Source organism: Culicoides brevitarsis, chromosome 3 (genome assembly GCF_036172545.1).
Source record: "Culicoides brevitarsis isolate CSIRO-B50_1 chromosome 3, AGI_CSIRO_Cbre_v1, whole genome shotgun sequence".
Taxonomy (NCBI): Eukaryota; Metazoa; Arthropoda; class Insecta; order Diptera; family Ceratopogonidae; genus Culicoides; species Culicoides brevitarsis.
The window spans coordinates 7,342,901-7,355,079 of record NC_087087.1 but is presented as its reverse complement, the minus strand read 5'-3'; the positions used below and the strand labels follow the sequence as shown (position 1 = coordinate 7,355,079).

General features: G+C 33.3%; 5 protein-coding genes across 5 annotated transcripts; 3 read left to right on the top strand and 2 right to left on the bottom strand.

Annotated features, from left to right (window-relative positions):
- Positions 1-1,220: 1,220 nt before the first annotated feature.
- On the top strand, positions 1,221-2,961 carry LOC134835741 (WW domain-binding protein 11). The gene is made up of 2 exons (XM_063850684.1): positions 1,221-1,365; positions 1,423-2,961. The coding sequence occupies exons 1-2, from the start codon at positions 1,302-1,304 to the stop codon at positions 2,919-2,921; spliced, it is 1,563 nt and encodes a 520-aa protein (XP_063706754.1). The 5' UTR covers positions 1,221-1,301; the 3' UTR covers positions 2,922-2,961.
- LOC134835744 (pre-mRNA-splicing factor ISY1 homolog) lies at positions 2,923-5,118 on the bottom strand. Its single transcript, XM_063850688.1, has 4 exons — positions 5,031-5,118; positions 4,946-4,968; positions 4,626-4,875; positions 2,923-3,485 (listed from the first exon to the last, which is right to left on the bottom strand). Exons 1-4 carry the CDS (start codon positions 5,031-5,033, stop codon positions 2,958-2,960), a joined length of 804 nt encoding a protein of 267 aa, XP_063706758.1. The 5' UTR covers positions 5,034-5,118; the 3' UTR covers positions 2,923-2,957.
- A 55-nt stretch (positions 5,119-5,173) lies between these two features.
- Positions 5,174-8,410, top strand: LOC134835936 (ATP-binding cassette sub-family B member 10, mitochondrial). The gene is made up of 5 exons (XM_063850968.1): positions 5,174-5,649; positions 5,712-6,179; positions 6,236-6,668; positions 7,696-8,020; positions 8,081-8,410. Exons 1-5 carry the CDS (start codon positions 5,181-5,183, stop codon positions 8,342-8,344), a joined length of 1,959 nt encoding a protein of 652 aa, XP_063707038.1. The 5' UTR covers positions 5,174-5,180; the 3' UTR covers positions 8,345-8,410.
- LOC134835937 (ferrochelatase, mitochondrial) lies at positions 8,409-10,028 on the top strand. The gene is made up of 2 exons (XM_063850969.1): positions 8,409-8,528; positions 8,755-10,028. Exon 2 carries the CDS (start codon positions 8,756-8,758, stop codon positions 9,923-9,925), a length of 1,170 nt encoding a protein of 389 aa, XP_063707039.1. The 5' UTR covers positions 8,409-8,528; position 8,755; the 3' UTR covers positions 9,926-10,028.
- Positions 10,029-10,841: 813 nt separating this feature from the next.
- Positions 10,842-12,169, bottom strand: LOC134835938 (delta(3,5)-Delta(2,4)-dienoyl-CoA isomerase, mitochondrial). The gene is made up of 3 exons (XM_063850971.1): positions 12,013-12,169; positions 11,802-11,958; positions 10,842-11,626 (listed from the first exon to the last, which is right to left on the bottom strand). Exons 1-3 carry the CDS (start codon positions 12,053-12,055, stop codon positions 10,903-10,905), a joined length of 924 nt encoding a protein of 307 aa, XP_063707041.1. The 5' UTR covers positions 12,056-12,169; the 3' UTR covers positions 10,842-10,902.
- Between the last annotated feature and the right edge of the window lie 10 nt (positions 12,170-12,179).

The following is a 12,179-nucleotide window of genomic DNA, read 5'->3' as shown; positions in this document are numbered from 1 at the left end:
TTTGTCAAATCTTGCTCCAAATGGATAAAAATTTGTCAGAGGGCTCTAATTTATCATTTTTAATCATTTTATAACTCAAAACTGCCAAAAAATTGAAACTGAAAAAAAAAAATTTTCTTTGACACAGTTTTGATTTGAAAACTAAATCAAGAGCAAAACTGTGTCAAAAACTATGTCAAAAACTGTGTCAAAGCAATTTTTGTCAAATCTTGCTCCAAATGGATAAAAATTTGTCAAAGGGCTCTAATTTATCATTTTTAATCATTTTATAACTCAAAACTGCTAAAAAATTTAAACTGAAAAAAAATTTTTTCTTTGACACAGTTTTGATTTGAAAACTAAATCAAGAGCAAAACTGTGTCAAAAACTATGTCAAAAACTGTGTCAAAGCAATTTTTGTCAAATCTTGCTCCAAATGGATAAAAATTTATCAGAGGGCTCTAATTTATCATTTTTAATCATTTTATAACTCAAAACTGCCAAAAAATTGAAACTGAAAAAAATTTTTTTCTTTGACACAGTTTTGATTTGAAAACTAAATCAAGAGCAAAACTGTGTCAAAAACTATGTCAAAAACTGTGTCAAAGCAATTTTTGTCAAATCTTGCTCCAAATGAATAAAAATTTGTCAGAGGGCTCTAATTTATCATTTTTAATCATTTTACAACTCAAAACTGCTAAAAAATTTAAACTGAAAAAAATTTTTTCCTTTGACACAGTTTTGATTTGAAAACTAAATCAAGAGCAAAACTGTGTCAAAAACTATGTCAAAAACTGTGTCAAAGCAATTTTTGTCAAATCTTGCTCCAAATGGATAAAAATTTAAGGGCTCTAATTTATCATTTTTAATCATTTTTTAACTCAAAACTGCTAAAAAATTTAAACTGAAAAAAATTTTTTCCTTTGACACAGTTTTGATTTGAAAACTAAATCAAGAGCAAAACTGTGTCAAAAACTATGTCAAAAACTGTGTCAAAGCAATTTTTGTCAAATCTTGCTCCAAATGGATAAAAATTTGTTTAAAGGTCTAAAATGTCTAAAAAAATGCTCTATTGACCTAAAAACACTCCTTTGAATATTAAAACTATTTAAAAATACGAAAAAATCGGAAAGCTGACAATTTTTCATTATCATTATTCATTACTCCCCCCTCCTAACTTTTTAAGTCCCAAAATAACGTGAAACATTTTTCGAAATTGAACTTACCTAAAATAACCAAAACCGACCAAAACAACGTCGGAGTCCTGAAAAACTTTAAAATACTATTTATTTTATAAAAATTTAAATAAAAAATAAGAAAAAATGGGGCGACGTTCAATTAATACCACAAAAAGTGGGAAATATATGAATCCCACGGATCAGGCTCGTAAGTTTTTAAATTTTCTTAAAAAAAATAAAAATTTCATAAAAAAATATTTTTTAGGCAAAGAAGCTCGTAAAAAAGAGTTGAAAAAGAACAAAAAACAGCGTCAAATCGTGAGACAGGCAGTTCTCAAAGGCAAAGATCCCGCCCAACTCCTCGATGAAATGGAAAAAATCGATGAAATGGAGTACAATGTCTTACAACCGAGTCCCTTGAACGAAAAAGTTCTCAAGGAAAAGCGAAAAAAGCTCAAAGAAACGTTCGATCGTGTCATGCGCTTGTACCACACGGAAGATCCCGAGCTGTGGAGCGAATTAAAACGCAAAGAACTCGAATACGAGAAGAAAAGAAATAAGCGAATCTCGTATTTCGAGAGTGTTCGAGCTGCGGAATCGATTCAAATTGACGATATTCCGTTGCCATCAGCAAAAGAAGGCTTGCAACCGTCATTAAATGCTCTCCCACGAATCCAACTTCCTCCGCCAGCTTTAATTATTCCTCCAATTCCTCAAGCACTCGTCGCAATGCAACAATTGAAGCCTCCCGAAGAGCCCCCAGCACAAGATGACTTCGACGACGAACAATTAAGCAAGACTCCTGCTTGTCCCCCGGGTCCTCCTCCGAATTTGGAGGAAATGGAAGACTTGGATTCAGACTATGACGAGTCTCTGCTGCCTAAAAACCAGAAAAAGAAGAAATTAAAAGAGAAGGAAGACGATTCAAACACTGGCGACGAAGAAGTTAAAGCTCCAAGTGCGTTGCAGCAAAAAATGTTGGCAATTTCCGGGCAAAATATCGACGATTTCATGAAAGAAATGGAAAATGTACAGCGTAAAAAGGAAGCAGAACGTGCGGAAAAGGCAGCTGTGTCAGATTCCGACGAGAAAAATGACGAAAGTGAGAATGAGGAGGACGATGAGAGTCATCACAGCGCGGAAAGTGACGCCCATGACGACGACGAAAGTGAAAATGAGGCAATTTCTGAACCAAAAACAGCTCCCAAAACGATTCAAATGTCAAAATCTGCGGAAAATCCTGAGCCATCGATTCCATTGCCGCCTCAAGCGCCGCCGCAAATGCCTCAACACATGCCGCAAGTCCCCCAAATGCATCCAATGCCCAATCCGCCGCATATGATGCCTCCCCATGCGATGCCTCCCGGCATGTTTCGTCCCCCGCCCATGCGAGGGGGCTTCTCTGGACATCATCATCATCATCCGGGAATGCGAATGCCTCCGCGAATGGGAATTCGGATGCCTCCTGCTCCGCCTCCGGGTCTTCCGCCCAAATACGCGAACAAGGGACAAGCGAATCAGCAAAGCAAAGACCCTAAAAGTGCGACAATTGAAGCAAAACCGCAAATTCGCAACTTGTCGGCTGATGTAACGCGTTTTGTACCTTCAACGTTGCGTTCGAAAAAAGACGATGTCACGAAAAAACCGCGCCAAAACCCAATGACGAGCATGCCCGCGACACAAAATGCCCAAAATACCACAAAAGCACCCACGAAAGATGATGCCTACATGCAATTCATGAAAGAAATGCAAGGATTTCTCTAAATTCTTAATTTTAATTTAAATAAAAAGTCATTTTTTTCACTCGTCCATGTCTTCAATCCCATATCTCGCCAATAATTCCATCTTGCGTTTCTTCAGTAAAGCCGCTTCGACATCTTTTTGCGTTGGAACAGGAACGTGCGATGTTAATTTCGGTCCCAAAGTATCCAAAACTGCTTCCGTTTCAGCTTCTCTCTCGGTTTTATCCTTAAATTCGGCGTAAATGTCCTCTTCGTCGTCAGGAACTTCGATTCCTTTTTCCGCTTGAAGGCGTTTCCATTCGGCAACTGCTTCCTGAATCGCTTGTTTTTCCGCTTTTTGCTCCAAAGGTATCAGAATTCCGTCGTCGTCGTCGCGATATCCGTAATAATCGGCATCGATGTCTTTCATGAGCTCAGCGCGACTTTTTCGCGGCGGCGGCGGAGGTTCTTGCTCGAAAAGTTCACGAACGCCAGGTAAGTCTTTCGCAGCGCCGAAATATTTGTAGCCACGATTGCCGGGAACTTCTCTGCCTTCGGCATCGAACATTTTTGGACCGTAGCGACGGTAATGCGGGCCTCCGAGATCCTGAAAAAGAAATAAATTTTATTAATTTTTGAAGTGAAAAATTTAAAAAAATGTAAATTTATTTTTTTAAATTTTAAAAATTAATTTTGAATTCAAATTTTATATTTTTTTATTTCACAAAATTTTTTTTTCGAGTTCGAATTTACTATTTTTTCGAAAATTAAAAATTATTAATCAAATTCAAATTTAAAAATATTTAATAAAAAAATTCTAAAAAAAAAATGATTAAAAATTATATTTTTTTTAATTTCATGTTTTCTTAAAAAATTTTAAAAATAAAAATTATTTAAAAAAAATTTCGAAAATTATAAAAAATATAAAAAAAAAATAAATTATAAAAATCATGAAATTAAAAAAAAAAATAATTTTTTACACTAAAATTTTTTTTTATAATTTTTTTATTAAATAGCTATTTTTAAATTCAAATTTAATAAATAATTTTTGATTTTCGAAAAAAATCGAACTCGAAAAAAAAAATTCGTGAATTTTCGAAAATAAAATAAAAAAAAATCTTTGAAGTTGAATTAAATATTTTTTGAAAAAAAAATTAAAAGTATTAATAAAAATTTTTTTTAAAAAAATTAAATATTTAATGATTTTACGAAAAATTTTTTTTAAAAAAAAAATTTTAAAATTTAAAAAAAAAAAAATTTTTATTTTAAAAAAATTTTTCTTAAATTTTTCTGAAATAATGAAAAAAATTATAAGAAATTCATATTTTTTTAAGAATTTAAAATTATTTTAATTTTTAAAACATTCAAAGAATTGTTAAGATTTTTTTTCGAAAATTTAAAATTTGATTCAACGTTCGAAGTTTTTTTTTTGAAACTCAAAAGCAGTTTCTAAAATTGAAAAAAAATTGAGTGTTTATATTAATTTGCTAATAATAAAAATGTCGATTCAAATGAAATTTTTTTTTAAATTTTTCTTATTTTTCTGAAAATTTTAGAAAAATTAAAATTTTTTAAAACTTTTTTAAAACGCAAAAAACAATTTTAAAATGTGATAAAAAAAAAATAAGTTTTTAATTAAAAATAATACTCGTAAATTAAATAATTAGCTCAAAAAAGTTCATTTTTTAAAATTCTAATAAAATTCTTAAATTTTTTTGAAAAAATAATTAAAAATTGCAAAAATTACCGAAATCTGATTCTCCCAATGCCTCTTCTCCCGCAGCAATTTATTGATTTCATCATTCAAATCCCGAATCCTGAACTCTCCCAATCCAGCATTTTGTATTTGCGCGACTTTCTTCGAAATCTCCCGAATTATTTCGAGACGCCATTTCTCGCACTTTTTCACGTCGCGACATTCCGACGCAAGATACGGTCTACGGTCATTTTTTCCTGTTTCTGCTTCTTTTGCGGCACGCCAACGAGCCAACGTTGTCCTAAAAATGCAAAAAACAAAGAAATTTAATGAAAAAATGCATTTTTCGAGGTTATCGCCGGGACACTTACATCGCCTTTTCCGCATTTCTCGCCTAAAAAGAAAAAGTTTTTAATTAATTTGAGTTAAAAATTTGTTCAAAAAATAAATTTTTACCATTTTTTTGAGGTAATTTCCTTTAAAAAGTCTAAAAATTAAAAATTGTGCTCCAAATTGAATTCCAAACGATTTCTTTTGTTTACATCTGAACTGTCAACGTGCGCTGTCAAAATTCAATTTTTCAAAACATTCAAAATTCAGGCAAAAATGATTCTATTTTTTCGACATTTTAAGAAATGTTGCTTGTTGGCGAACGTTTCTTCGACAAATAATCTCAGGAGCTTCTCTTTATACCGATCTTTGTTAAGGAACAACGAAAAATTTTTAATTCAGCATCAATTGAGGTCGTTCCATGGAGGCAGAGTGAATTTCTGTAAAATACAAAATATAGCAAAGGCTCCAAAACCGAAAAAATCCGAATATAAGAGACTTTTGGCACTCGCCAAGAACGAAAAATGGAAAATTCTCGCCGGAGTTTCATTTTTATTCGTCTCGTCGGGCATCACGATGCTCGTTCCCTTCTCTCTGGGCAAAATTTTGGACATAATTTACTCGGCAGGCACCGATAACAACGAAGCAAAGCAAAAATTAGAAAAATTATGCTTGACTTTGTGCGGAATTTTCATCATTGGAGGCATGGCGAACTTTGCCAGAGTTTATTTATTCAACAATGCATGTAAAAAAAATCAAATTTTACTAAAAAATTTTCAAAAAATAATTTTTTTCAATTTTTTTTAGCAATTCGAATCACCCGCGACCTCCGAAGCAAGCTCTACAAGTCGATTTTGAACCAAGAAACTGCCTTTTTTGACAAACGCAGCACGGGCGAGCTGATAAGTCGACTTTCCGCTGACGTGAATACCGTTGGAAACTCCTTGAGTGTCAATATTAGCGACTTTTTGCGAAATTCCGTGATGGTTGGAGCCTCTTGCACGATGATGTACGTGACGTCGCCCATTTTATCGCTTTTTAGCTTGTGTGTCGTGCCTTGTCTGGCGGGCATGGCGATCGTTTACGGGAGATTTGTGCGAAAAATTACAAAATTATTCACGGATGAGGTTGCACAAGTGATGAAAACGGGCGAAGAAAAGATCTCGAATGTAAAAACGGTGAAAATGTTCGGAAAAGAGGGTTTTGAACTGAAACTTTTCAACGAAAAATTGGAAAATGCGTTGAAAATCGGGTATCGGGAGACAAAAGCACGAGGTAATTTTTTTCGAAAAACTTTAAAAATTATTTTTTTTAATAAAAAAATTTTTTAGCAATATTTTACGGCATGACTGGCTTATCAGGAAATTGCATAATCGTCAGTGTCTTGTACTACGGAGGCACAATGGTAGCTAATAACGAACTCACGATCGGAGCTTTGACATCTTTCTTACTTTATGCTGCCTATTCTGCCATTTCTATCGGGGGTTTGTCGTCTTTTTACACGGATATTAACAAAAGTATTGGTTCGGCGACGAGAATTTGGGAAATTATGGATCGAGAATACAAAATTCCGAATGTTGGATTGATTCCGATAACGAAGCCAAAGGGTTTGATTGAATTTAGAGACGTAGAGTTCTCGTATCCGACGAGAGATAACGCACAAATATTGAAAGGATTCAATTTGACACTGAAAAGCGGAACGAGAACGGCAATTGTTGGAAGGAGCGGAACAGGAAAGTCGACAATTGCTTCGTTAGTTTTGAGGTAAAGAAAAATTTTAAACAAAAATAAAGTAATTTTATTCTTTTTTAATGATTTTCGAAAATAAATTTCGAAAAATGTTGATGAAGAATTTAAAATTTTCGAAATTCATAATATATCCTTGATAAATTTTCGAAATTCATAATATATATTTCATAAATTTTCGAAATTCGTAATATATCCTTCATAAATTTTCGAAATTCATAATATATACTTCATAAATTTTCGAAATTCGTAATATATCCTTCATAAATTTTCGAAATTTGTAATATATCCTTCATAAATTTTCGAAATTCGTAATATATCCTTCATAAATTTTCGAAATTCCAAATATATCCTTCATAAATTTTCGAAATTCGTAATATAACCTTCATTTATTTTCGAAATTCGTAATATAACCTTCATAAATTTTCGAAATTCGGAATATATCCTTCATAAATTTTCGAAATTCCAAATATATCCTTCATAAATTTTCGATATTCGTAAGATATAATTCATAAATTTTCGAAATTCGTAATATATCCTTCATAAATTTTCGAAATTCGTAATATATCCTTCATAAATTTTCGAAATTCGTAATATATCCTTCATAAATTTTCGAAATTCGTAATATATCCTTCATAAATTTTCGAAATTCGTAAGATATAATTCATAAATTTTCGAAATTCGTAATATATCCTTCATAAATTTTCGAAATTCGTAATATATCCTTCATAAATTTTCGAAATTCGTAATATATCCTTCATAAATTTTCGAAATTCGTAATATGTACTTCATAAATTTTCGAAATTCGTAATATAACCTTCATAAATTTTCGAAATTCGTAATATATCCTTCATAAATTTTCGAAATTCGTAATATATCCTTCATAAATTTTCGAAATTCGTAATATATTCTTCATAAATTTTCGAAATTCGTAATATATACTTCATAAATTTTCGAAATTCGTAAGAAATCTTACTAAAATTCTCATAAAAAATTCGTAAATCATCAAAAAAATTAAAACTTTATGCATCATTTCTCATTCCAGATTATACGATCCCCAAAGCGGCACGATAAAACTCGATGGCGTCGACATCAGAGACCTCCATCCGCAATGGCTACGTCGCGAAATCGGCATTGTCAATCAAGAACCAACTCTCTTCTCAGGTACCATCCGCGAAAACATCCTTTATGGCTTGGATTCTGAAGCAGATTTCAACGAAGATCTTCTTCAACGCACCTTAAAAGACGCTCATGTCGACGAAATCATCTCAAAACTCCCCGATGGCCTTGAAACTGTCGTTGGACAACGCGGAACGACTCTCAGCGGAGGACAAAGACAACGAATTGCTCTTGCACGAGCATTGATCAAAGTAAAAAATTTAATTTTCATCGAAATTTCTCAACTAAAATATTTTTTTTTTAATTTTTAGAACCCACAAATCTTAATTTTAGACGAAGCCACGAGCAGTTTAGACTCCGTATCGGAAAATTTAATCCAATCAAGTATTCTAAAGTTCTCCGAGGGACGCACTGTGCTCATCATAGCGCATCGTTTAAGCACAATTGCGAGCGCAGATGCCATCGCTGTATTGCAAAATGGACAAATTTGCGAATATGGCTCGTTTGATGAGCTCATGAAGGTTGATGGAACCTTCAACAAACTAGTCCAGAATCAGAATTTTAGCAAAATTTAGTTTTTTAAGCTAAAATAGTTATTTAATTTATAAATAAATGGTAAAAGTTGTTGTTTTTTATGGTAACGGAAGCATTTGAAAGGCGCCCAATGAACATTTAACGCACGAGCAAAGAAAAAAACAAAACAAATAGAAAGGAAATTGATAAAAAAAGGAAAGTTTTTCATAAAAATTGTGGAAAAAGGTAATTAATTTTCATAAAAAATACTTTTTTTGGTGTCTTCAAGTACAAAAGTGACCAAAAATTATAGATTTTTATCGAAAATTTATCGATTTTGTCACAAATTCTTCGTCTGATAACACTTTTCACCGGTTATTTAATTATTTTCTTGCACGCAACTTCTAATGAGGTCACTAAAGTTCAATATTTTTTGCTTTCTCATCACATTTTTTCCATTTTTTCCTTTCAGAATGATGCAACGTGTCACCCAAGCTGCCCAAAGTCGATTTTTGTGGCATTTCACGCGAAATTCTTCAAATGCCGCTGTTCGCCCCAAGACTGCGATCCTCATGCTCAACATGGGAGGCCCCCAAAACACGTCCCAAGTGCACGACTACCTTCTGCGGATCATGACAGACCGCGATATGATCCAACTTCCCGTTCAAAGTAAGCTCGGACCGTGGATCGCTCAACGACGAACGCCCGAGGTGCAAAAAAAATACGAAGAAATCGGCGGCGGATCTCCAATTCTCAAATGGACTGAACTCCAAGGCGATTTGCTGTGTCAAGAATTGGATCGAATGTCGCCGGAAACAGCGCCGCACAAACATTACGTCGGATTTCGCTATGTAACGCCGCTGACGGAAGATACTCTCGCGAAAATTGAAAACGATTCACCGGAACGCGTGATAATTTTCTCGCAATATCCTCAGTACAGTTGTGCGACCTCCGGATCGAGCTTCAATTCGATTTTCATGCATTACAAGAAGAAAACCGCACCGAAAGGCATCAAATGGAGCGTTATTGATCGCTGGCCGACGCATCCGTTGCTCGTAAAAACCTTTGCGGATCGAATTCGGGAACAACTTTCGACTTTTCCGACGGAAATTCAAAAAGATGTCGTTTTACTTTTCTCCGCGCATTCACTCCCATTGAAGGCGGTGCGTCGTGGCGACTCATATCCATCGGAAGTTGGCGCTACAGTTCACATGGTGATGCAAGAACTTCAAAATTCCAATCCTTATTGCCTCGTTTGGCAAAGTAAAGTTGGTCCGTTGCCATGGTTGGAGCCTTTTACAGACGACGCCATTAAAGCTTACGTGAAAAAGGGCAAGAAAAATTTTATTCTCGTCCCGATTGCGTTTGTAAACGAACATATTGAGACGTTGCACGAGCTGGATATCGAATATTGCAAAGAATTGGCGGAAGAATTGAAAATTCCAGCAGGATCGATTAAACGAGCATTGGCTCCGAATGATCATCCGTTGTTCATAAAGGCGTTAAGTAGTGTCGTTCAAGAGCATTTGAAGTCGGGACAAGCGTTAAATCCGAAATTCTTGACAAGATGCCCGCATTGCACAAATAGCAAGTGTGAGGAAAGCAAGAAATGGTACGAGAAATTGTGTCAAGGAGAAGCTTGAATTACGAATTTATTTTAATGGGAAATCTCTTTTGGAAGGCTGGTGCATTTTTTTGAACAAAATTAAATAAAATAATAAAATTTAGGCAATTTTTTTAAGTATTAGAAAGTAAAATTTGTTTTTTTTTTAGATTTTCGAAGTCAATTTTTCGAAATTCGATATTTAATTATTCAAATTTTCGAAAATTTGTCTCTTAAAGTCTCAAATTTTTAAAAATTTGTCTCATGAAAAATTTTTCAAATCAAATTTTCGAAAATTTGTCTCATTTTGTCTCATTGAAGTATCAAATTTTTCGAAAATTTGTAACAAATTTTCGAAAATTTGTCTCATGAAGTAACAAATTTTCGAAAATTTGTCTCATGAAGTATCAAATTTTCGAAAATTTGTCTCATGAAGTATCAAATTTTCGAAAATTTGTCTCATGAAGTATCAAATTTTCGAAAATTTGTCTTTTGAAGTATCATATTTTCGAAAGTTTGTCTCATGAAGTATCATATTTTCGAAAGTTTGTCTCATGAAGTATCATATTTTCGAAAATTTGTCTCATGAAGTATCATATTTTCGAAAATTTGTCTCATGAAGTATCATATTTTCGAAAATTTGTCTCTTGAAGTCTCATATTTTCGAAAATTTGTCTCATGAAGTATCATACTTTCGAAAGTTTGTCACTTGAAGTCTCATATTTTCGAAAATTTGTCTCATGAAGTATCATATTTTCGAAAATTTGTCTCTTAAAGTATCATATTTTTTGTCTCATGAAAATTTTCGTTTCATTAAAGTTTTTTTCGAAAATTTGTCTCATGAAGTATCAAATTTTCGAAAATTTGTTTTATGAAGTAACAAATTTTTGAAAATTTGTCTCATGAAGTATCTCTTCAAAAATATTGAAAAATTAAATAAAACTCTTGAATTTTTAAGTATTAAAAAATTTTATTGAAAAAAATGCTGACAAAAATAGCTTCAAATCAAAGAAAAATTTACAATTTCGAAAAAACTGGCGGATCTCCCTTCGTAGCTTGCGCCATGCAGGCATTCACAAAGTCCTCACTTTGCAAATAAAGTTTATTCATCTCTCGAATTTGATCCAACCCTTCCTGACTCTCCTTCGTTTGCGAATAAATCAAATTTTTCTTCGTGGCTTGAACCGCAACGGGACTTTTCGCCGCAATTTCATTCGCCAACTCGATCGCTCCTTTCAACATTTCCTCTTTGCTTTCGAAAACTTTCGAAATTAACCCGCATGCGAGTCCTTCGTCACTTTTGACTTTACGCGCCGTGAAACATAATTCCCGCACGAGACTTTGTGATCCGATGACTTTCGGCAAACGTTGCAACGTTCCGACATCAGCTGCCATCCCAATATCGACCTCTTTAACTTGAAACCAGGCATCTTTCGAGCAATATCGAATGTCAGCGGCGGTAATTAAATCGACGCCAGCTCCAACGCAAGCCGAGTGAACGCACGCAATGACGGGTTTTGTGCAAATTTCCAACGAAGAAATCGAGTCTTGGTACTTTTTGATCATTTTTTCCAACAAATGTCCCTTTCTGGCAACTTCTTCGACATCGGCGAGTTGTTGTCCGAGCGAAAGCATGTCCATGAGATCGATTCCGGCGGTGAAATGTTTGCCAGATGCGGAAAGAACGACAACTCGGCAGTCGGGGTTTTCGCTCAGGGAGGAGAAACAATCGCCGATTTCACTAAAAAATTAAGAAAAATGTTAAAAATTTATTTTTTAAAATTTAATTTAATTTTAATTAATTTAATTTAATTTTTAAAAAATTAATTTAATTAAAATTAAATAAAGAAAAATATAAAAAATTAAAAAAAATAATTTTTTAATATTTTTTTTTTTAATTTTTTGTCAATACTTACTACCACATTTTTTTATTGAAGGCATTTAATCGATCCGGGCGATTTAATTCGACATGAGCGACGAATGGTTTCGGAAAATTCACCGCTAAAGTCTCGAATTTTTGATCTTTCATCACGCAAAATCCTCTTGCAACAATAACAGAAATTGGACTTTGACCTTTTTTGAGAAAGAAATCAATAAAAAAGTAAAAAAAAAGTGAAAGTTACTTACCTTTTTGAATAGAAGATGCAAATTTTGACACTTGTCTCAACATTTGAAAATTTTTTTTATTAAAAAAACTAAAAATTTAATTTAAAAATGCAAAAAAATAAAGAAACAATTTTTTTTGTGTCGATTTTCAACTTTGACTGAACGACAATTGATTATTTTCATCTCCC